At 46.0% G+C, this 24,667-nt stretch overlaps 3 protein-coding genes across 3 annotated transcripts in view; 1 reads left to right on the top strand and 2 right to left on the bottom strand.

Moving 5' to 3' along the window:
* The window catches only part of LOC136050251 (myb-related transcription factor, partner of profilin-like), a 36,379-nt gene extending 11,770 nt beyond the window's left edge, over positions 1–24,609 (bottom strand). Inside the window, exons 1-2 of the mRNA XM_065738992.1 lie at positions 23,664–24,609; positions 23,199–23,502 (exon numbers count right to left, since the gene is read on the bottom strand). Of these exons, the coding sequence (XP_065595064.1) occupies positions 23,336–23,502; positions 23,664–24,285 (789 nt within the window). The 5' untranslated portion in view covers positions 24,286–24,609 and the 3' untranslated portion in view covers positions 23,199–23,335. The remainder of the gene's footprint in view (positions 1–23,198; positions 23,503–23,663) is intronic.
* On the bottom strand, positions 2,444–19,295 carry SUSD2 (sushi domain containing 2). Its single transcript, XM_065738967.1, has 15 exons — positions 19,196–19,295; positions 17,391–17,592; positions 15,911–16,062; positions 15,225–15,392; positions 14,803–14,977; positions 13,528–13,729; positions 12,427–12,512; positions 11,708–11,976; positions 10,429–10,572; positions 9,919–10,074; positions 9,227–9,475; positions 8,488–8,760; positions 7,887–8,069; positions 3,372–3,462; positions 2,444–2,631 (listed from the first exon to the last, which is right to left on the bottom strand). Exons 1-15 carry the CDS (start codon positions 19,260–19,262, stop codon positions 2,517–2,519), a joined length of 2,532 nt encoding a protein of 843 aa, XP_065595039.1. The 5' UTR covers positions 19,263–19,295; the 3' UTR covers positions 2,444–2,516.
* LOC136050254 (somatomedin-B and thrombospondin type-1 domain-containing protein-like) lies at positions 21,128–22,769 on the top strand. Its single transcript, XM_065738994.1, has 5 exons — positions 21,128–21,326; positions 21,845–22,027; positions 22,100–22,190; positions 22,348–22,521; positions 22,664–22,769. Exons 1-5 carry the CDS (start codon positions 21,128–21,130, stop codon positions 22,767–22,769), a joined length of 753 nt encoding a protein of 250 aa, XP_065595066.1.
* Positions 24,610–24,667: the final 58 nt, after the last annotated feature.

Genomic DNA, 24,667 nt, shown 5'->3' with positions numbered 1-24,667 from the left:
GAGAGACCCCGCGGAGCCCCGCAGCCCCGCGGCCGTGCCAGCCCGGCGGCCCCGGGGGCTGTCTGCCCGCAGACGGGAGCGCGCAGATGCGGAGCATCTTCCCTTAGGGGAGGGCGGGGAGAAGACCGCTGCAGTCGTTGTGCTGTAGCCCTTCGCAGCCCTGCGCGGGCGCGGTGGGGCCGCGGGTGCGCGCCGAGGGGTTGTGCGGGGCGATGCGGGGACTCGGGCGGCTACAAACACAGAAATACGGACGTAGACGTACAGAGACGAGCACACGGACTCCTACAGATGCACAGACGGACACAAAACTGAGCCAGGAGATGGAACACCTCCCCCACGAGGACGGCCTGAGAGAGCTGCTCAGTGCGTGGAGGGGCTGTAAGAAAGAAGGGGCCGAGCCCTAACCGACGGGGCTGTAAGGTCCTGCCCTTCTGCAGGCTCTGTGTGATAGGACAAGGGGAAACGGTCTCTGAATAGAACCGAGAAGATGTATTCAGGTCGGGGCACAGAGCTGTGAGCACTGCTGGAGCTGTGGGTGCCTCTGTGCACTGCAGGCAGTGGGAGCAGACGGCCTTTGTGGGTTCCTTTCCACTCAAACCATTCGATAGGGCTTCGTTAACATGCAGACATGTAGGGACAGACGCACATCTACTGACAGACCACAGACTGAAGAGAAAAGCTCGTTGTTCCTATTTAGTTTGAAGCCCTTGTCGCAAGAGGGCAAACATTCTTGTCCTTACAGCTTCTCTATACTTTTGCTGTGTAATGACACCTTCAGACATCTTCAAAGGAGAGAAGAGACCCATTTTAATTCTGAATGTGTCAGCAACAAAATACAGTTTTAATGCTGTAGCTGTTATGTCAGTACACGCTATGATATACCTCATTCTCAGTACACAGAAAGCTCCCATTGTATATAAATGTAGGGTGAAAAACGTGCTGGAATCTCTTTTGGCTGTTGTGAGATATATTAAAACGGGTAGGGAGGAAATGATGATTCTTAAACACTGGATTTGTGTGTACCAAGTCACCTCAAAGCAGCACTTCTGCCCATTTATTGTGCCTACAGCCTAAATCCCAAAGAGTTTGTGAAGCCAGTTCCATATCAGCAAACTCTTGCTGATAGTGAAAGAGTTACCAACTTTTGCAGCTCTTTGGTTCTCCTTTTCATTCATAAACCACTGGGAAATCATGGCTGTGTGAGCAGGCGAGGACAAAACGTACAGATTTTACATTATGCTGGGAACAGGACACGTTGAAAGAAACCTCTCAGACCACGCATTAAGAAGTATTAAATGATTCATTACTTATTAGCAACTGTTGTTATTGCCATTGCTGTTATTTGTGAACAGCAGCCACAAACCACAAGCAGAAAATTGCACAATGCGAATGGGCGATCCTGAATGCAGTAAGTTGAAATACCAATGATTCTGTACAGCAGAAAATAAAAAAGAAAGAGCTCAGAAAGAAGGACCAAGGAGTGACCACGAGCAACAAAATGGCTGGAAGGAAATTATGCAGCTGGAACATACACATATACCAACTGCATATGTGGGTGTCTGGTGAAGAAAGCGGAGTGAACTGAGTCAGTTTTGCCAACGAGTGCTGGAAGACCAAACTTGGGGAGATACATTAAAGAAAGTGTGTGAATTCCGTTACGAACACGGTGTTAACAGGTTGTGAGTAATGCCTCCTATTTATTTCCTTGGAAACTACAACAGATACAAACACCACAATAACACTAATTGATAGAGCAAACTTTCAGCTACAAAACACTATTTTTTGGTAGAGTCACTACCATTAGCTGTGTGTTTTCACCAGCAATAAATAAGAGCCTGTGTGCTGAGCTCATAACAATCTGCACCAGCTGTGCATGGCAATCAGGAACATGGCTTGTTTTTCACATCCCTGTGCATGTGAAGCCTTCTGAAGGTAAGCAGCTTCTTTCCTTTATTTTTGTGCCCAGAGGCTGTTGTATTGGAGGAAATCCTCACTTGCTGTAGCCTGAGACCTTGCTGCTCTGCTGTCGTTGCTGTGCTTTTTGTCACTTAACAGAAGTTCAATTTGTACTGCCAACATCATTGAGCAGGAGGCATTACTTTCAGAGTAGCCCTCATAATCTAAATCAGCTGCAAATGGCCTCAGAGAAGGTGTGTGCATCTCTGATAATGGCTAGTGTTGTAGGCTAGGATTCTTTTCGTTTTAGCGACTTGTAAGGGAAAGAAAAGAGGAAGAAAATTACAGAAAAACCACAAACTCTTCTGATTTTGTCAAAGCTTTGTTTCTGTTGTCTGTAACGTGGCTGGTAGAAGAAAGCAATACATGTAACTTTGAGACTGATGCTTTCAGAAGCAATATCCTTTGCTTATCATACACAGTAGGATGAGTCGGCCATGATACAATCCTCTGAAGTTATCATTTCCCATGCAATTGGGCAGTCATTATAATGGAAGCAGAAATGAAGTGATAACATACTATGTGAAACCATGGTTTTTATCTTTGTTGCTGTGGACATTTTATCCCTCTGCTATGCTTTCTCTATGTTTCATCGAAAACTCATCTGGAAGTTTTCGTCTTTCTTGTTGAGACATCCTTGGATCCTTTGAAACAAGCTTCTGGTTGGCTCTGCGTCTTGTGAGGAAAAGACATTTTATAAGACACTTCATAGTTTATAAAGTGAGTGTATTTCTGGTTGGTAGACATCTTCCAAGAATGGGCAGTGAAGTGTTATAGAGGTGAAGAGAATTCAAGATATGGCACTAGTGAATATAAGCATTCTCAAGGCAACTCTAAAAGTGGGAATATGTTCAAGGTTGTGTGGTAAATTATAGTACTATGCAATGCATTCTTTCGGTGATAGATCCAGTTTACCTGTTAGTATCATCCACCTTGAAGCAGAACACTTCTCACAAATACATTATTTTGATGAAAAATCTCATTCTCAATCCATCAACCAATCATGTTCGTTTGCCCTGATCGTAAACTTCCAACTTTGCTTATAGACACAAGAACCATCAAGCCATGACATTTTAAATCATCAAACTAAGGAATCATGAAGGTTGGAAAAGACTTCTAAGATCATCCAGTCCAACTTCTGCCAATATTGTGCACTAACCATGACCCTAAATACTACATCCACCCTTAAACACCCCTGGGGATGGTGACCCCACCACCCCCTGGGCAGCCTGTGCCAGTGTCTGACTGCACTTCTGAGAATAAATTCTTCCTAATATCCAACCTGGATAAAAAAGATAGCAGAAGGGGAAGATCTTGTCTGATTTCTTTGCCATTGATGAAAGTGGTTTAAAAAGTCACAACACTTGCTATTTCTTTATCAGGTTTTCTTATTTTCAGCTCGCTTGAGTTCTTACCTCTCCTTTCTATACAGGAAAATTAGACGTGTTACAGCAGCAAGGGCCACAACTCCAAATATACAGCCAAGAATAATGACTTGTTTGATATCTGAAACAAAAACAGCAAACATGGCAAAACAGGAAGATGTTATGATTATGTTCAAACGAATTGATATGAAGACAAATAGCAATTATTTAAATTGTGAACATAGGGTGACTATTTTACTCTTCACTGAGGTCTAGGAACAAACTGATAGTGGGTGAGCAATGGAAATCAATAACTTCATAATTGTGGCAGGTGTCTGTGATAGCTGTTCAAATACAGATGTCTGGTGGCCAAATTGCAATTGACTTCATCAGTCTGCAATATTTCTGTGCAACTACCAATCCCAACAAATGATGTTTTTTCCATCCTTTTCCAAATTTGATGGCTTTACAAGTTGTTTTCATTCAGTAATTCCTGTACAGAGCTTAGAAACTTCTGTCTGGCCTACAAGCACCTTACAGACAGGTACCCCCTCTCTGTCAAGTGATGAGAGCCCACTATCGTCCTTGGTGGTGATTTGTCTCTAAAGAGAAATATTTGCTTTTTAATTTTAAATGTCAGGCTATTTTTCATGATTTTAGGATGCCTTGTAGCTGGTCTCCTGGAAAAAATAGACAGAGAGCAATTCCATCTTCATCTGAGGAAAAGTATACAGAATTAATGAGATTTCTGAAAACATTCCAGGAAGGACTGTATTTGCACACAGCCTGGAAAATGAAAGCTAAAAATGAAGAGTTTGAAAACAAAAGAGACAAAAACAGATTGCACTTAACACCACCAAATCATTTTCTGTCACAAACAGAATAAATGTGTATATATAATGTGAAGATGTTACAGTTTTCAGTTACATTTTACTCCTGATTTTTACCACTCTCCTTTCTTCTTTTGCTGGATGGCTTCTTTTTTTTCCCTCCATGAGATATTCTATGAAGAGAGGTTGCTGAGGTACTGGCAAGCCTTGCAGTGGGATTGTAATTAGAAGCATAGCAGAAGTAATTATTAGCAGAGGATATCCATGGAAACCTTAATTCAAGGAAGCAAAACTCAGAAGTAAAAACATACAGGCCTGAAAGCATAATTTGCTTTTGAAATAGAGAAACAGATTTTGCAAAGTAACTGTCCTATACTTTTCTTCTTTTGTTTGTCTCTCTTCCTATCCAATTTTCAGAGTCTTCCTGTCCTCTCTGTAACTTTTCTAGCTTTTTTTTTTTTTTTTTTGAGGGAAGTGAGGAGGGGGAAGCATGTAAGTAACTAAAACCCCTGATATGTGTAGTACAGACCTTGAATCCAACGTGCCACAAGACATTAGTACTGCAGTGAGCACAGAGCTGAAAAGAAGCACCTTCGGAAGCTGAGACAGAGAGCTGGGTCCTGTGCTCTTGATCAGCATGGAAGAGGTCATCGTTTGAAAAAGAGTGTTTTATACTTAATGCTGGGAGTAAAAATCTGACCAGAAATCACAGTGGGTAGGTCAGTGGTCACCCCTCAGGCTCCCAGAAATTTGGAAGCACTGAGCATTTCCCCAGCATTAAGATGGCCCTCTGTCACAGAGCTTAGTGAAAGGGTGCTGTTTAAAGAACAGCATGTTGCTGTGTGAAAACAGCAAAGCAAACCAGCATAAGTAACAATGGTTTATAACACCATGAAGACACTTTCTGTAACTGTGTTGTATCCAGAATTGACACAAGGAAAGTCAGTGCTGAATTTCAACTGTGGGCTAGACTGGAGATTGAAATGTGTTTAGTGAAAGAAAAAGAAAGTTTTTTGTTTAGAAAGCAAGTGCTGGATATCCGTACCATAAAAACGTTAGAAGTTGATATGCAAGTTGTATGGGAACTATTGAATCATGGCCTGAACCACTGATTGGTCACCTGAGGTGAGCACCCAGCCAGCCACAGGGCCACAGGTGAAGGTGATATACCTGTGTGAGTGGAAGGGGTGGAGCCTGGCTCCACCTCTCCCAAACCCCATTTAAGGGCTGACCACCATAAGGGAAGGATCTCTTCTTGGAGATCCCTCCTGTGTGGGGTCTGCAGTGAGCCTCTATCATCCTAAAAGGTAAGCTGCCCTCTTTTGCTAGCTATCTGTGTACCATCTATATAGGTCTACTAAAATACACCATCTTTCATGTTATTTTTGAGTACCATCCTTGGGGATTGTTTACCCTGCATAAGTATGAGGAAGTTTGGACTGTGTTGTCTGTCTTCTCTCAAAAAGCTTGGACCTTCTCAGACTGTTAACCAGTGGCATATTTTCTGATACAAAAGAGGAAGAAGCAAGGCTAGATACAAATGCCATTATTAAGGCACAATGGTTAGAACAGCTTAATGAAGGGCTTTATATGCTATTTGAGTTTTATATTGTATTGATTATAGTATCCTACTAGAATGGGCAGTGTTGCCATAATCTATCTTCCTGAGGCTGGCAAAAGTGATCATTTGGTCTCATTCTACAAATGAACTCAAGCACCAAACATCAAATAGTAAGGAATGTTATTGTTATAATCAGATACAAGGAATACTTTTACACCTTGTTGTACTTTGCCATCTATCAAGAATCTGTGTACTGAAAAACATCAGTGATTCAATGAACAATAGAATGAGAGTCAGAAGAGACCCTCAGAGGCCATCTGCTCCCACTGCCTGCAGTGCACAAGGGCACCCACAGCTCCATCAGTGCTCACAGCCCTGTCCCCTGACCATAGGTGTCTGCAGGGATGGGGCACCACCACCTCTGTGCACCCTGTGCCAGTGCCTCACCTCTCCCATTGTAAATGACTTATTCCTAATATCTAATCTACATCCTGTTTAGTTTGAAACCATCTCTCTTTGTCCCATGTTTAGCCATAAGACTGGCGTGTCTCCATCATTCTGAATGCAGAAAACTTCTGTTTAACTCTTTCCCTCTGATCTTTTAGGGCTGGCTTTTTGCCCTCTATTCCTAGAAGTGTAAGCGTCCACTTTGCTTATTGTCTGGCTCCTGTCCAGTAAGTATGCAGCTGACGCTAGCAGTGGTAAAATGATCTTAGCTTTCAACTTGACAAAGTGTTCTGCCACTGTTCTGGCCTTACTTTGAGAAGAATGAAATCTTTACAATCTTTTGATCTATCATTACTAGGAACTATGAAATATGTCTGTTGGACAAGAATTCACTGCTGATGTGTTGTACACTTTCCAAGCGTTTGGAAAGTGCTCAAAATGGAGAAAAACTGTCAGGATTTGTTTGATGAATACTTTCAGGAACAATTAACTCAGCCCAGAAAGTGCTTGGGAGCGCTGTGCAGCCCTCCATCACCCTGGCGCTTTGAAATATTGCCATCTTGAGGACGTTTGAAGAATAAATCCAAGTTTAAACTGTTTAAAGATGGTAAGCAATTTTCTGCAAGTTGTCAAGACAGCCTAATGGCTATTAAGTCCAAAAATTCTAGGCTATTTGATAAGTTTGTTACCCCTATTGTGTTGCAATTATCATTTTCTGCTGCTTACCATAGATATTTTTTACTGCTATAGAATAATGGATTGTGTGCTGAATTAACATAATCCTTTGGAAATAAAAGAAAGCAGAAGCTTTCAGCAAGCATTGAAGAGGAAGCTTGGTGAGAGACAAAGGAGTGATGTCTGCCCTCTGTTATCAGAGGCTGTTTATTGGAAAGGACATCTAGCGGTTATCTTGTTCCATCACCCCACTTGAGCAGGGTCACCCAGAGCCAATTGGTCAGCACTTTATCCAAGCAGGTTTTGGATATCTCTAATGATGGAGACTCACTCAGCAGTCCTTTCTGGACAACCTGTGCCAGCATTCAGTCACCATCACCACAAAAAAAGTGTTTCCCAATGCTCAGAGGGAACCTACTGTTTGTTCCCATTGCCTCTTGTCCTGGCACTGCCTGGTTCCACCCTCTGAACACATTCTCTTCAAATATTTATAGACACTGATGAGATCCCCCAAGCCTTCTCTCGTGCGGGCTGAGAAGTTTCAGCTCCTTCAGCCTTCTCTCATGGGAGAGAGACTTCAGTCCCTCTGTCATCTCTGTGTCCCTTTGCAGGGCTCTGCAATACATCTCTTGTACTGGGCAGCCCAGAACTGCCCCAGCACTGTGCAGTGCTGAGCAGAGGGAAACGATCAGCTCTCTCAAACCATCTGGCAATACTTTGCCTAATGCAACCCAGGTTACCATTAGCATACTTAGTCTGAGTTTGAAAATTATTTTAGATTACCTACTTGAGAAACAGATTCTTTTGTTCAAATGTAGAGAAAGAGGAGCATATAGCCCTAGGTAAAGGTAGGCACTCAAAACAAAAATACAAAGAAAGAAACAAAAATCCCCACCCTCTTTTTTGGATTTAAATATTAGTCTTTCTAGATGTGCGATGTCTTCCCAAGGAAGAGAGGTTGCTTTTGTCAAGGGCCATCATCATATACTGAGATTACCTCATTCATGGTGATGATTTCTGGTGACAATTGGTAACACTTAAAAGGGAACAGACCTGATCGTAAGATACAATTGGGTGAGTCCCCAGACCAGGCCCCTGTCACTTGACAGATTCGTTCTTTTGATCCAGTGAGTTCATAGCCCTGGTTGCAGATGAACTGGATGGCTGAGCCCAGCAGGTAGTTAGTTCCATCCTTCCTTCCATTTGTTGGGTGACCCAGCCAGCCACAAGAAATCACTAGGAGAAAAGAAATACCTGATTATTTTGGATTTGAACTAGTGAATCTCAATCACAGTGATTCAGATGGGTAGTTGAGTGGTAACTCTAAGAATGACAAAGATTTCTAGGCTAACTTGAAATGCTTTCAAACTCATTTTTTTAATGACAAGGTAAAGTAATAGAAAATGAAGGCAAGAATTCTTCTATAGTGCTGCAGTAGTACAAGAAATGGTTTAAAAAAAACAGAACCTGTACTTTATGTTGGTGTAACTATCCTGTGTGTTTAGAGTTTTTCTGGTAAAAAAAAAAAAAAAAAATGATTCCTCCTGATAAGTGTTTACAAATGCATGAACCTGCTGTTGAGTCAAGCCTCCTCAGATGGCCTTGACTATTTAGATGCTTGAGAAAAAGGAAGATTTATTTAATGCCACCTCACCTGGCTCTAGACTTTCTACCAGCTGCTTGTGATTCTGATGAGACAGTCTTGTGAAATTTCCCACTTGAAGACTTCTTGTTGTCAGGACATCGAATCTGCAGAATGGGTCAGAGCCGCAGAGTGAGACCATCTGTTCCATCAAGGGATCAGCAGGGTCTTCATAAGGAGAGAACACTGGCAGAAAGGAGGCATTGTGCTTTTCCCCATAAAAGAAATTGTTCAGTAAGATCTCTGTGTCATAAGTGAAGAGGGAAGTTCCGTTTTCAACAGCCCCTTGGGAGACAAAGTGAAAGAGAGGTTCGTTTGTAACATTGCCTACAGACCTACACAACCTTCACAGGTGCTTAGTTAGATGAATGTAGCCAGAGCTAGAGGAGATCTACGTTGCCCTATCTAATGCATCTTCCTTCCAGTTCAAGATCATTTTCCTTTTTGCAAGCAGCATCTTAACCTTGCATTAAGGTTAATGTTTGATCAACTAGTTAAAAATATGAATAAATGTGCAGCTATGATTTCACAGAGATGCTGGCAAAGTTTGATTAAAAACATGCAGTATTTATCACGGTTCTGTCTTTATCCATTTTGGCTATACATGCTACCCCTTCAACCAAGTGGAAAAGCATCTCCCTCTCACTCCAAATAGGCTGCTTAGCACAGACAATTTTTTGGTCTGTAAATCACAAACAGCTTTGATTTTGTAAAGGAAATGTAGTAACAGACAACCAGAGAAGTCACTTACAGTTAGCTCCAAACTCAAACAACTGCTGGGGACTTGCATGAACTGACATGGTTGTTTTATTCCTGAAGGTAAACTCATCCTCTGTATTACCATTCATCACCCCAAAGAGCCCCTGTGTGTGATTCATGAACTTCTCTGGAAGCAGAACTGTCAGGGCCAGAAATCCTCCGCTTCCCCTTATTTCCACTCCAGACCCAGAAGAGAACATCACTGTGATTTTCTGATCAGATGTAGAATGAAGAAAGAGACCTAAAATGATGAGAGGATGAGGACAAAATAGCTATTCACACAGAGTGAACAGATAGTTTTATCAGCACTTTAGGGTTTTGATGTTGTTGTTTGTTTGTTTCATAAAGGATTTCTTCCCTTCCTTTCTGGGCTACGTTCTTAGTAGCATTTAAAAGGAGGCTGTGCCTCCACACTGTGTTTTTGGAATGGAAGGGGAGCCCAGCCCTGAAAATTTGCTGAGACAGGGATGACAGGTGCACTTATAGCTGTGATAAGGTGGCTGCTACAGAGTTGTGGCAAAAAAGGCCCAATCTGCTGCATATAATAAATATAATAAGCTGCACGGCCTTCTTCCAATGTCCCAGAGCAAAACCTTTAGGATAGGAGATTTTGGTGGGATTTTTTAGCTATAAGAGAGGTTCCACAGAAATAAAATACTTTCAAGGCTGTTATTTGTAACAAACCTTCAAGGTCCATCCAACTTTGCTCAGAGAAGTTGACCACCTTCTGATTCCACAGGACCTCCAGATTCAAATCCTCTGAGTAGCGTACTTCGATAACATCAGAGTTGTTCTCCCTCATGGCCACTGCGACCAAACCTGTCACCTGAGCCTGAGTTCCTTCAAAACAAACAAAAAAACCTCTTCATGATACCTTGCATCAAATAAACTCAATGTGGAAGGTTATAATGATACAGGCAACAAAGCAGCAGCGACAAACCAAACACACAGAACCCGGATATATAAAATTCTTTGAGAAAAGAAATTGTTTCTACTGATAAGAACATCAGTGTGAGGTGTTCATCAGCCTCTGAATGGGAGGACAGCTCAGGAAGATGTTAGTCATAGCTTGGGAATCAGGTAGGGAGAAGGAAAAAGAAGACTGGAGAAGATAGGATGAATACTGTAGAGAATGAACTGAGCAACCTCAGCAGCTACTATTTATCATATCTGCTTTATCTCTTACCAACTTACCATTGGGAAAGTGTGCCTGCTGGGTCCTCCCCTGTACCCTTAAGGATGTGAGATCAGATTCTACCAATGTGTATTCCCCTTGTCCTTTGAAAGTGAAGTTCAGACCATCGAATGTGAGGAAGTGAGGATCCCCAAAGGCAGATGCTATTTTTGTAAGGAAAAAGAGAAATAAGAACAAAAAAAATGACTATCCATTACTCCTTAGGTTCACAAGAAAAAAAAAATGTTGTGGTAGTGGTCCAAAGAACTGCTTTTAAATAAGGGAAGGAAAACTGATAGATGCTAAATGTCCCTGCCTGAGCTATGTCTCCTGTCTCTATCTCCAACACAGCCATGCTTATGCTTGGCCAAGAGCCCTGCTGATCTGGACATAGATCTGCAGTCTGACTTTCTGGCATGTTTTCAGATGTGTCTAGAGACTTGCCCAATGGTCACTGCACTCTGACAAGCAGACAGACTTGACTTTGGACTTGCCATGCCACCACAAATTTATCTGGAGATCTGAACTCTTGACTGATCCCTGCTGCCATCCCTGTGCCTAGCCTGCTCACCTTGTTTGGGTTCAGTGAGACTGTGCCCTGGGTGGGCAAGGACCCTGCCCTGGCAACCTTGTACTGTGCTCAGCTTCCACCTCCCCAGACCTTAGAAAGGGGCCAGCCTTTGTTGCTTTCACACAGGATAATTGGGATATCAGAAGAAGCTTTCACTGCTGCTAGTCCTGGGAGGGTTGCATGTTGTGTTATGCCATGTCATATCTTAGCTACCTCCTTCTGCCATTTTCCTCTGCAGATTTCTCCTTTTTTTTTTCCGAAACAGATCACGACCTCCTTGCTCTTTCCTTCTTTAAAGGAGGACATAATCCTGCTAGACACCCCAGCACACTGACAGCATAGAATAAAGCAAGACTTGTGGCAGCAATACAGATGTGGTGAGACTCAAAGACTACTCGAGTAGCAATGGGGAGGAAATACAGATGCACAAGTAAATAGTACAATGTCTATGTTTGATATGAGTAATGTTTTTTATCATGGCACTTCTTCTGAAGCTACTGTTAAGATGTCATTAACTGTCTAACTTATTTTAGAGAAAGAACCCACCAATTATAGGACGCTATGGACACTGACTACTAAATCTCAGTTATTTAGGTTCCAGGAGTTAATATGATACAGGATATTGTGCCTTCAGCACTGTCAACTGACATTAATACACACACAAACATTCTGAAAGCCAAACCTGTATGACAAATCTGTATTCTGAAACAGAATTCTGAAGCTCTTACCAGCTCGGGGTGGGCGATATGTCCTGCAGTCACTAGAGGGCCGGTTTTTCATGTAGAAGTGACAATTAGAAGACCACAGGCAACAGTAATAGAAGCTGATAACATCATAAAGCCAATGGGAAAAGGCAGGTATCCGGGGGGGCTTTAGGAATGGTGGTGCACCCCAGTCATGGCCTCGATCGGGCGTGCTGCCTCCTGTGGAATCTTGTGTGAGGATTTGGGTCCCCGTGGAGTCGTAGCAGCACTGCTGTCCTGCTGCGTACTGGGGGCTGGTTGAGAAATTTAGGGAGAAGAAAGTCACTGTTCGGCTCTGGGATGTCTGTTTGTGTTTAATGGCGGGAGGGGGCGTCAACTAAGGCAGTAGGGAAGCTCTGCAGGCCTTATGGCCATACACACATAGCACTACTAACATCATTCTGAGAGAACAAGTGCAGCAAACAACCATTACATAAAAGGCTTAATTAAGTCTAATCAAACTGCTGTTAGATATTACTGCATGTTTATGTATCTTGAGGTCCAGCACAGTGCAATTAACTGTCTAGCAAGACTAATGCATTAACTTCATCTCAGCAATGAGTAATAAAGGAGCAAGATAGAAACAGTGATTGCCTCAAACCTGATTGCTGAAACTTCAGAGGCCTTTCTGACTTCGGTGACATTACAATCTCTGAGGTAAAACGAGTCATTAAAAAATTGCATTTTCAAAAATCATTCTTTACCTGGCTTGAACGGCCCTCACACAATGCACAGCACCGGGGTGATAAGTACACACGCTTCCCTTTTCAATGTCACAGCCATAATCTGTCTGAAAAAGACCAGTGCTCATGCTTGAGGGAGTTTTCATTTTCTATTTTCATGTTCTCTCCCAACCGTTTGTCTCTAAGGTCCATGTAAAATCTAAACAAAGTGGTTGTGGCTGTGGGTTGGGTATCAGAATGACAGGAAGAAGCAGCAAATGTAGTTCTGACATGATCGTATCAACATGTTAGTCTAACCTCAGCTTTCTGCAGACTGTTACAACAGAATGTGAAGAACAGATGGATCTAAATGGAGAACTGTGAGTGTAACAATCATAGGATGTGCCATACTGACCACCAGTTTTCTTAGGCAATATGTTTATTATTTTCTCTTCATGAGCTTTTGTGTTTATGATTTAAAATATACATCGCATTTGGAGTTTCCTAAACAGAAGATGATGGTAACTAAAAATGCCTGTCGTATTTCTTTTAGTAGGCATAAACACACTGCCACCATTTGTATTGTACATAGGTGAGGAAGTTACTCCATCTTGTCTTCAGGTCAGCACTGTCTAAAAGTGTAAATGGCAAGTGATTTCTTAGCTTTTGTCAGTTCTTTCTTACCGGTCAAGTGGGAGGAAGAATGCAGGAGACAGGAAATAATGTTTTATGGCTGTGGATTTGCACTTCAAAATAGAAGATAGAAGGGTTTGCAGTGAGTTATGGTATGCTAGAAAGAGAGGAAACAGTGACTTGCTACTCCACGTGGACTGTCACAAGTCCGTGGGGAAGGATGCGATCCACTCAAGGGTGCTGAGGGAACTGGAGGAGGTGATTGCCAAGCAGCTTTCTACCATTTATCATCAGCTCTGGTCAACTGGGGAGGTCCTAGACAACAGGAGACTTGCCAATGTGATGCCCATCTACAAGAAGGGTTGGAAGGAGGAACTATTGGCCTGTCAGCCTGACCTTGGTAACAGGGAAGGTTATGGAGCAGAGAACAAGGCTGCAGGGAAGAGTATAGCTGTCCCTCAGCTTCTACTTGCAACTGTACAAGGCCAGAGTGATAGATTAATAACTTACATGGAACCTGCCAGTATCAGCTCTTGCCTGTGCCAAGGTGCAAGGGCAATCTGTAATCTCTTCCATGAAGTTTGGAAGCTTCTCTTCCTTTCTGTCCCATTCTATACATTTTGCAGTTGCCCATGCAGCTGGCTCACTTCTGAAGTCTTCCCCAAGGTGCCAAGCCAGTGCATGTGCTGGGCTCCAGATTGATGGAGTGTTGCTGGAGAAAAAAACAAAACAAAACAAAAAAAACCACAGATCTGATAACTGAAAAGCAAAGCTTGGGCATCAATAATTATGAAGTATTTTACACCTTGCAAGTTCTTTTTTGATTATGAAGGCCACTTCTTTTTCCTTCAGAAAGTCAAATTAATATCCTCATTTAAGGGTGAAATGACAGCATGCAGCAAGGACGTTATAACCAGGAATACGTTAGCATTTCTGATCCTGCTTTACGTGGACCTCTTTTGAGGCAAATTTTCTGTCCATGAGTTTTCACATCATAGATCCTTTAGGCCAAAATGGGGGAAGTCTGGATTCTCTAACAAAATCTAATTCCATGCTCCAGTATTATCATGTTGGATAGTAAGAATTGTCCTAGCTCAAGAGGGTATTAAATTTGGTTGGGATGGAGTTTTCTTCATAGCAGTCTAAACAGAGCTGTGTTTTTAAACCTGTGCCTTGTGACGAAATAGTGCTGGTAACACACTTGAGTTTTGGCTATAGCTTGCACTTGAACACTGCTTGCACTATGTAAAGGCATCCTCTCTTTCTCACTCTGCTCCCAAGGTAACAGGATAGAGATTGGCAAGAGGCAGAGAGGGGGAGAGAGGCTGGGACCCCAGCAGACCAAAGGGATATTCAGTTCTATAGAATGTTATGTCCAGCAGTAAAACTGTGGTAAAGTTAAATACATAAAAATGCAACAACAAGATAACACTAAACCTCAGATAAACTACTCTAATTAGAAAGAAAATGAAGAAAATATCCCTAAAATGAGCAATAAGCACTGGTATCTTCTATTAGATATCCTAAATACTGTGTGGGTGATTAATTTTTACATTGTAATGATTACTGTAGGTAACTGAATGATCACATACTTATCTTTAGATAAGTTCTATGCATGAAAGGTAGACATTATAGTTTTTGAAGTGAATGTACTACATTTCTTTTCATGAGGAATAGAGCCTGAGTCCTGGTTTCAAGTGTTAAAGGAGAAGGTGATTTTATTCACAGAAGAAGGTACTTAATCATAAGTGTACTTATGATAAATGAATGTCATGATGTACTTGCCTTTGCCCATCAGAATAGGTGCTGGGGGTAATTCTCAAAATTCCAAAGTCCCAGGTATTGTAATTTGCTTCAGCAGGTACAGGAGTAAAAGAAAATGTCCCTGTATTGGGAGCTTCTCTTGCCAAAGTATAAAGATATTTCCATTCAGCAAGCCAGTTTTCTGAGTAACTGTCACCTGTCGTATAGAGGAAGAAAATCCATTTAGATACTGTGAAAGAAGAGTTAACTAACAACACAGCTGGAATTAGATGCCTCCACCCACGTGGAACCAAAGAGCACAGCTGGCATTACAAGCATGGCTTATCTGTACTTGCACATCTCTTCTTGTTGCTTCAGAGGAGGTGAATGTGTGATATATAGAGCTCTGTGCAAAAGTTGCACTGGGGACTGCTTGTGCACAGGTAGGAAAAGAGTGGCTTTACCTGTTTCCTGGTACCCCCAGACTTCTATGTTGATATGGGATGCTCCAAGTGTCTGGTGTGTCCAGGTCAGAATTAAGTTTCCATCAGTGCCAGGAGTGCCATAGTATTGCCATTTTGTCTGATTGACCAACGTGCATTTTTCTCCATCCGAAACCTTGCTGTGATGTACTGCATTACAGAACACAAGAAAAACCTAAAACGTCAAATTTAATGACAAAATAATAATTAATGACATTTTTGCCTTGTGTAGCTATTAAAAGTCACAGCTATAGTATGCAAGATTTAGCAGTATTTCCTCCATGTGTGTTTTCCAACAGGATACATGACAGAAAAAGTGTAAATTGGAGATGGGAGAACACAACCCCTAGTAATTTGTGTAATCCTTGGGATACAACAGCAAGGTACAGCTCTTTGCCAATATCAGTACTTACCAAAAAGGAGACTCTTTTGGTCAGCCTCACTTCTGAGCAAGAATTTTTGTGACTTAATATTGCTGCTATTGAATAACAGCAGAACTCATTCACTGCAAAACTTCTCTCAAAATTCGAATTACCATGAGGGGATCAAGAATGACTTTTTTTGAGGCTAAATAGCCCATTAAGAAAGTGGAAAAAGCTTACATCATCTTGTGTTTGTGAAGCAAGAATATAGACAGAAGAGTGATATCGCAGATTGAAGTCAGTAACCTGATAACCAAGTTCCAGAGTACGGAAATGTCAGCCCACCATCTGTAGAAACTTCAAAGGGGATGAAACCAGTTTCATACAGCAGTGGGGAGAGGCAATGGGCTTTTCCATCCTTATCAACATAGCCACTGGTTATGACTTGCTGCTTGAATCTGTTGATATTGAAAACATTTCTCAGAGCCATTGTTGAGAGCAGAAAAATTCTCAATGTCTCTATATTTCATTATAGAGGCTACTGTCATGTGCAGGTTATTCCAAGTCCCATGGCTGTTTTGCTTGTATCAGTGAAAACAAACTGGAAAAATTCATGTGTACTTTGTACTTATCACTGCAGTGGGGATTGTGCTGTGCACTGCACAAATACAGAGCAAGTTGCAAGCCTTAGATTTACAATTTAATTATGGGAGGGACAAGATAAATTAGTAACAAGCTCAGAACTCATTGCTTGTAAATTAACCATCTGCTTCCAAGTAGGGTTCTTGCCTGGCATCCTTAGTATAAACCTACCCATGACTTCAGGATTGATGTATGGGAACTGCAGTGCTATTCCAAGTACCGCTGCAAGTTTGGGGTCTGCCAAGAAGTAGTATCTTTGCTATCTAAACTGAAAATTGTGTTGGCTGTAATAAAGAAACAGTTCACATCATTCAAAGTGCACAGTTGTTGAAAAAACAAAATCTTCTCAAATGCTGCTATGCAGATTGGAAGGATGCTAAAATCTGACTCAGAACTCTCTGTGGAAAAAATGTAAGGATATCAGGGCTGTTAAATGTGGAGTACCATATGTGTAGCATGTGTGATATGTACTTAAATGTGTTACAGGCTGATATGCTGAGGATCAAGGATTTGTCTTGCAGGAAAAGAAGATAAGGTGTCTTCTCCCTTCTCTTTCTTGTTTCCGTTTAACAAATCAATATTGCTTTTCCTCAAAATAGAATCTTAAAAAAAAACAATCATACAATGGCTTAGGTTGGAGGGGACCTTAAAGCCCATCCATCCCACCCCTGCCGTGGGCTGGCTGCCCCCAAGCTCACACTGCCCAGGGCCCATCCATGGCCTCGGGCACCTCCAGGGATGGGGCACCCACAGCTCTGGGCAGCAGTGCCAGGGCCTCAGTGCCCTCTGAGTGAGGAATTTCTTCCTGACATACAACCTCAATCTCCCCTCTTAGTTCAAAGCTGTATCTCTAGCAACAAAAAGTTCAGAAAGGAAACCCTCTTTGAAAACTCGTAATATGCTAAGGGAACAACTTAACAGAGTAATGTTTGTATCACACAGTAACGTGAAAGTCATCTTTAGCAGAAATACAAATGTGTATCTTTGAGGGTAAGGGTTAGCAAAACCTTTGCAAGTTTCAGGATTTTGATAAGTTTTCACTCCTCATGGACAAGTCTTGATATGAGGCAGTTATGTATTGTTAGAAAGTGAGATTAGAAAGTGTAAACTTCCTTTGGCAGAGGAGTATAAAGACATGGCTCACCTGCACATTAACACAGAAGTATTAAAAGCTGTATTTTCTATCAAAAAGTCTTTGCCTCCCATCAGAGATCCTGAGTATGGAGAAATCTGAAGACAAAATTCATTATAATCAGGACAGCAAGTCTGTAAGGACTGGCAAATCTCCTGGCAAGAACAGGTACCAAGCAGCTTCCCACATTGGCTTGAGCAAGAATCTTGAGCTCCTTGTTAAAGAGCAAATAAAAGAAGAGAAACAGACAAACAACACGTTGTCAGGAATGTCACTGAGCTCTTCTAGACGTTCTCTGAAACAGCAACACAACATCTAAAGAGCTGCCATAAATAAATGAGGTAGGCTGTTTATGTTAGATGAAACCAACCATCGCCTGGGCGTTAATGTTACTCCGTTTTGTTTAGAAAAACACACTTATACATAATTTCAGCAATTCTACGTGTCTTTCTATATCTAACAGAAAGATAAGTCTCCAGAGCAGCTGTCCCCAACACCTAGGTAGTCCCAGAGCCATAGAATGGTTGGAGTCAAAAAGGACCCTCAAAGGACATCTGCTCCCACTGCCCGTGGTGCACAGGGGCACCCACAGCTCCATCAGTGCTCACAGCCCCATCCCTTGGCAGTGGGTGTCTGCAGGGATGTAGCACCACCACCTCTGTGCACCCTGTGCCAGGGCCTCACTGCCCTCGGTGTAAACAGCATCTTCCTTATCAATGATAACAGGAATCAGTAACAATAGGGTGGTGCTCTTGGATGAATGAGAAACTAACATTAGTGACAAAGTGTGCACCAATATGAGATTGAAAAGTTGAGATTTCTTCCTGTTGTGCATTTTATTTGAATTTAACCTTAACAACGTAGCTGTTAATATAACTAGGTAAGTGGACAGATGACCAGGCCCTTGGCTGAGGGCTGATCATGAGTCGTTACTGGACATGACATGAAAAACTGGTGAATATAATAAATAAAGTAGTGAGAAGTTGACAGAGGAATGGCTGGATTTCACAGTTAAGGGGGGGCTGAGTGAGATGGACGAGCTGCACAAATAATTTTGAACACAGCAGAGCAAAATCTTTTGACAGTTGAATCTTACGAGACCAACACTTTGTTAACCATGTCAGTAATACCATGTAAAGCTGAGATGACCTCACCAAGTGTCAGGAATTCTAAATTTGGCCATGAATGTAGCAAAACCGAGACCAGTGATAAACATATAATTAGGGGAGGGCTGCTGACAGTTGCAGGCTGTGTAAGACTGTGTGGCTTGCTGAGCTAATGCTGTGAGTGTACTATGTGTATCTGCCTCTTTGGAGTAGGGGCTTATCCTCAGTACTGGTTGGACCCACAAAGAGGAACAGCAGTGACCACATATGTGGGACTGAGGCAGGAGGAATTTCCTGCCTGTGGAAGTGCAGAAGAGCTGGCTGCAGCAGATTAGGGAGGAGAAATCAACTGCCTTCCAAAATTCAGTGGACTGAAATACTTCTCAAAGGTCACGGACACCGAATGAATGAGACTAGGAGAGGAGGAAAGAAAAACACTCATAGCTTCAGATATGACGCTTTCTGTCGAAAGGAGAAGAAAATGTTGCTGAGTTTTCTTTTGTGTACTGGGGGGGGGAGGGAGGGGGCTATTTGTTTTTCCTAGGGTGGAAAGAGCAAGAGAATGAAAAGGCAGTAAAATACCACTATTTCTCTTTTTTCTGGCCTACACCCTACACCCTGAGATAATAGGTGGATGTGTATCCTTAATTCTCTCCAAGAACACCTGACTGTGTTGGAAGTAAAGCAGAAAAACATCTGAAAGTCACTCACCTGTATTCCAAAGGGCAGCGAGGGAGAAGAGAATGAATAAAGAAACACCTGCACCAACAGATTTCATGTTTTGTTCAGATGATTCAGGACAGCTGATTGTGATAGACTTTGTGCCAGACAGAGAAAAGCCTTTTATAGAAACACGTGTCCAGAAATGATAGGGATTCTCACTGTCCAAAGGTTTGTTGTAAACTACTGAAGCAAAACAAAGTGAAGGAAATGCTCCTTTTCAGGGGTCATCTCTCATTCAGGAAATGATGAAGGGAGCTGGGGAGATAGTCAGCATAATTCCTATACATTATTTCATTACTTTCTTTTTCTGACATAGAAGGAAATATGTGTTTAATTTATGAGCACTTCTGCTCCAAAGTTCAGGACCATGGAGTCAGTGGCACAGGGTGTTACGTTTTAATTTTACTGGAGGTACCAGAAGTGGTTATCAGTACAAAAAGCCACAAAGAATAGATGCTGACAGTACAGTTTTGTTCAGGAGATAGTGCAACACTGGGAAAGCATGTTTGCTGTCCAGAGTGTGCCAGCGTGAAAGCCATGTATGAGAGAGAAAAAGATATGGGAAGGAGCTCTTGAAGACTTGGGAACAGTTCTTTCACAGACTTTGTAAGGATGTCCATCAGGATAATGGAGGACTGCTGTACGTGCAATACCAGAAGGGAAATGCTGGTATCCAAGCAGTACCATTGCTCCTATTGAGATGTGCAGGTCAGTTGGGAAGCTGCTGCTGCTCAGCACGTGATATAGGAGTGCTTTCCACAGTCACAGCCCTTCAGGCTTCCACGAGGAAGATGGGACAATGTGTGTTTATGACATCTACCAAAAAAACTGGCACAGTTTGGACCTCTGATTCACATTCCTCTCTCTATTATGCAGGAGCAAACCAGAGCCTACACACTGGAGCATTTCCAGAGACGCAAGTGCAATTAACACTACTTCAGCTGATGACAGCGTGAGTTTGAGACCCCCGCCCCGGGCAGGGCGCTGGCTGTGCGCATGCTCCGCTGGCTCACGGGGCGGGAGCCGCCAGCCACGGGTAGGGAGCGGTACGCGGCCCCCGCAGTCCGGAGCGCCACGCCACTCGCGGCCGCCCCCTGCTGTTGGAAGGCGGTACAGCACGCAGCCGAACGGCGCTACCTGCGCGCCTCCGTACGCACGCGTAGCAGTGCCGGGAGGACCTAGTATCATAGAGGTTGGAGGACTGCCGGCGCAGAGCGGTGGCAGCAGAAGGATGCTTTTTGCGCGTCTCGGGAGGAGCAGCTCCGTTAGACCGCGGCTGTGTGCGGGGACGGGGCAGCACCGCCTCTCTGTGCACTCCGTGCCGGTGCCCCACTGCCCTCCGTGTAAACAACGCCTTCCTTATATCTGATCTCAGCCTCCCCTCTTTGAGGTTGAAGCCGTCTCCCCTCGTCCAATCGCTGATATAGAGCCTGTCCCTTCTTTCTCACGGCCCCTTTAGATATTGAAGGACCGCTCTCAGCTGTCCCCAGAGCCTTCCCCTCTCCAAGCTGCGGGGCCTCGCAGCCCTCCCCGCAGCCTGTCCTGGCAGGGGACGTGTTGCATCCCTCGGGTCAGTTTTGTGGCTCTCCTCTGGACGTGCTCCAACAAGGTACTACGGAGCTGTGCTTCCTCCCAAGGGGACAAGGGGAGGTGTGGTACGGTAATGCCCCACTTTCAGCGCGTGACTTTGAGCCTCGCCTTACCGGCAGCATCAGCTAGGTCTTTTCCGGCTCCTCGCACCTTGCTCCCTCTCCATTGGTCACCCAGCTCAGCTCAGCAAGGTGGTCGGGATGGGGATGTGCGTACAGCCGGGCGCCGGGGCACTGGAGCAGAATGAAAGGAGCTTGATCCCCGCGCCCAGGCAAGGGGCGGTGCGGTGCAGCCCGGCCCCCCCAGGGGACAGCCGGGCACTGCGGCAGCATGCAGGGGCTGCTGCTGTGTGGGGGGTGGCTGCTGGCTGCTGGCTACGTGCTGGGTGGCTGCCGGCACCGCTGCTGCCCGGGCAGGAACAACGCCTGCTGGGCCACAAGTGCCCACCGCGCTCGCTGTTACTGCGACTCGTACTGTGAGAGGACAGGTGACTGCTGCCAGGACTACCAGGCTGCGTGCCGCCATGCTGGTGAGCCATGGGATGGGGCGAGGGTGGTGGGGCCAGCTGTGCTGGTGAGATTTTGCCGTTCCCATCAGCAGTTTGTCTGGGAGGTGATGAGCTGTGCCTGGGGCTGTAGGTGGGCATGTCTCAAGCACCGTCCCAGTTTTCTGCTTTTTTTCACTCTGGTTTTTTCCTGTTCAGTGGGGGTTCCTGCAGTGTGTCCTGCAGCTGGACAGAACTGGACAGCAGCAGTGGCACTGTCATTGCAATCTCTGGGACATGGGTACCAAGGGCTGAGCTGCACAGGGTCAGGGGCTGTGCTGGACAACGGCACTGTCAGCGCTCCATAATCTCCTCGGAGATTAGTGAGGTCCCAGCTCAGCTCGATGCAGAGCCTGACAATAAAAGGCTCCAGAAGCAGCACACAATGCTGTGGGGCTGTGGGGCTGAGCCATGGGGGTCCCCTTTCACCCTGCTGTGTACGGATTCTCCCCTGCTCCTGTTCCTTTGTCTTTTACACTTCTGAATCTCTTTTCTGTTCTCAGCAGTGGGCTGCACAGTGGGGCCGTGGGGGCCCTGGAGCAGCTGTAGCTCTCCATGCGGGGTGGGCAGCAAGGACCGCAGCCGCCAGGTCACCGTGCCCCCCCGGCATGGTGGGGAGCCCTGCCCCGACCTCAAGCAGCGCCGTGGATGCCTGGGGGATGATCCTGCCTGTGGGGCTGCCAAAGGTAATGCAGGACCCCCTCCTAGCTATGCCGTGTGGTGTCTGTCACCACCTCACCATTGCTGCTCTGTGCCAGGGGTGGCCAAACTGCTCCCCAACTCCTTCAGCCGGGACATCGGGGATCCCTGGCACAGAAATGGGATGCAACGGTCAGAGAAGCAACCTGGGTAGGTATGGGGCCACGACCCCTTTGTTTTCCCTGTCGACAGCTCCATTCCCCCTCCCACCCCCTGCACAACCCTTGTAAGCCCCTATAAAGAAAACACTGCAGCATCTCCCCTACCTACAACCAACATTATTTTTCTCATTCCAACCCCAAACCAGCTCCCACCTCCCCATCTCCTGCGGCTTCTTCCGCCTGACGCAGGTGGCAGCCGCCTGTCGGGGGCAGCCCTGGAGCCGCCGGCTACAGCGGGACCGGCGGGTGTGTGTCGAGTGCTGGGGGGACACAGCCCATGGGCATTCCCGCTGCGATGGATACGGGGTGCAAGGAGCCAGGTAGGCAATTCTTCTTTTTGGGGGGGGTGTCCTTTGGGAAATACAGTGCACCCGAAGGACGCTCCCGAGGGGCACTGCCTCCCTGTTCAAACTGGTTTAAATTTTTAACAGCGTGACATCAGTTGCTGGGTTTTTCTTACAGGACGTTTTGGGTGGCCACCTCTGTAGCGGGGTGCCAGGGCTCGTGGGTTCAGGAGGCTTTGCAGGAGGGCTGTGCCTGCCCCCCCCCGGCATTCATCTTCGTGTAGGTGAGCAGAGCCCAGTTCCTTTAAGGGCATCTCGGCTGCTTGGTGTGGTGTGAGGAGCACAATTAAAGCTGGGCACGGAAAACAAGGGCACGGCTGTGGTGATGCTGTTTGGGGCTGAATGCACTCAGGTTGGGTATTAGGAAAAATTCTTCTCTGAAAGAACAGTGAAGCTTTGGAACAGGCTGGGAAGTGATGGTGTCACCGTCCATGGAGGTGTTTAAGAAACATGGAGATGTGACACTTGGGGACGTGGTTTATTGGGCATGGTGGCTGCAGATCAATGGTTGGACTCAATGATTACAGAGGTCTTCTTGAACCTTAACAATTCTATGACCATACAGCACCAACATTGCTGTCCCTGGTGCCTGCTTGTCCCCCACAGCCACCCTCTGGTGGCTTCACCTGGGGCCCTTACAGCACTGTGCCCACATCACTCATTGCTCACCTTATTCAGCCCCATGCACTGCAGAGCCCAGCAGTCCCTGTGTGAGCACTCAGCACACCCCAAAATGTTTGATATCCCCGGAAGGAGCAGCACAGGGCTCCTGGCATCACCCCGCAGCCCCTCACGTGCCCAGCTCCCTGCGCAGCTTCAGGATTTCCAGGAGGAGCTTCTCCTTTTCCAGCACGATCTTCTCCTTCTGCAGTTGCAGGGTCTCCTTCTGCAGCTCCAGGATCTCAGTGTGCAGCCGCCTCTGCTTTTCAGACAGCTCCTGAGAGGCCGCTGTGCCACCTGTATGGAGCGAGGGAAGGCGTCAGGGCCGGGAGGGGATTGGGAATTGGTGAAGGGAAAAGGGGATCTGCTGCAGCATCACAGCCTAGAGTGCATGTACAACCACACTCCAGCACTGGGAACGGGCTCGGGAGTCCCAGTATGGACCGGGGGCTGCTCACCGTTGTCGTGCGGGGGCTCCGGGGGCCCGGGGCTGCCCGTCCCCAGCGATGCGGGACTCGCCATGGCCTCGAGGCACGGCCACGCCAGCGCGGGGCTCGGCGGGCACTTGACGCGGGGCGGCTCGGGGTTGCCAGGCGGAGGTCCGGGGGCTGTGCCCTGCGGCGGGGCGGCCGGTCCGGGCGGGGGCTGCAGCCTGTCCTCGGGGCCGGGAAAGCCGTCCGGAGCGGGACCGTGCGGCGGCAGATCGGGGGCGGCCGCGGGGAGCCCGAAAGACGGGGCGAGCGGAGGAGCGGGTTTGTTGAAGAGGGCGAAGATGTGATGGAAGAGCCGCTCCTGGGGCCGCTGGCGGAGCAGCGGGTGCTTGTGGGCGGCCAGCTCCCGGCGCGCTTCCAGCACCATGTTGTGCCACTTCCTGCGGATCTCCTCGGCCGTGCGCCGCACCACCGGGCTCAGCGCGTTCACGGCGGCCGCGATCTCCTCCCACGCGCGCTGCCGGTCCTGCGTGTTGCGGTAGCGGCCGCTCTTGGGGATGAGGATGTCCTTGCGGAGGCTGAACTCCTCCAGGATGAGGAATTTCTCTTCCTCCGAGAACTTGATGCGCTTGGGCTTGGCCGCGCTCATAGCGCCCTGCGGCGGGGACAGGGGCTCAGGGGGTCCCCCCGCCCCGTGATCCCGCGTCCCCCGAGCCCGGCGCTCACCTTTCTCCGGGCCGGGCCGCCGCGGGAAGCGGATGTGCCGCGTCCTGTTCCTCGCCGGGGCGGGGCCGGTACCGGGGCGGAGCAGCGGGAGCCCCGCGGAGCTCGGACGGACGCGATGAGCCCGCAACCTCTGCCCGCAACCCCCGGCAATGAGACGCTTCCACGGCGCGGCGGCTGCGCGGCTTTTTATTTGGGAGAGAAACCCGGGCTGGGCACAAAATACAGCTAAAACACCGCATAAAAAAAAAACCAAACGCGGTGGAGGGGCAGCGGGATAACAAGGAGCGGCAGCGCCTGTGCATGTC

Source organism: Cyrtonyx montezumae, unplaced genomic scaffold (genome assembly GCF_038088225.1).
Source record: "Cyrtonyx montezumae isolate F1298 unplaced genomic scaffold, pur_monq_1.0 scaffold_23, whole genome shotgun sequence".
In the NCBI taxonomy this organism is placed as follows: domain Eukaryota; kingdom Metazoa; phylum Chordata; class Aves; order Galliformes; family Odontophoridae; genus Cyrtonyx; species Cyrtonyx montezumae.
The sequence above is the reverse complement of the archived record's forward strand: the minus strand, read 5'-3'. Positions and strand labels throughout refer to the sequence as shown.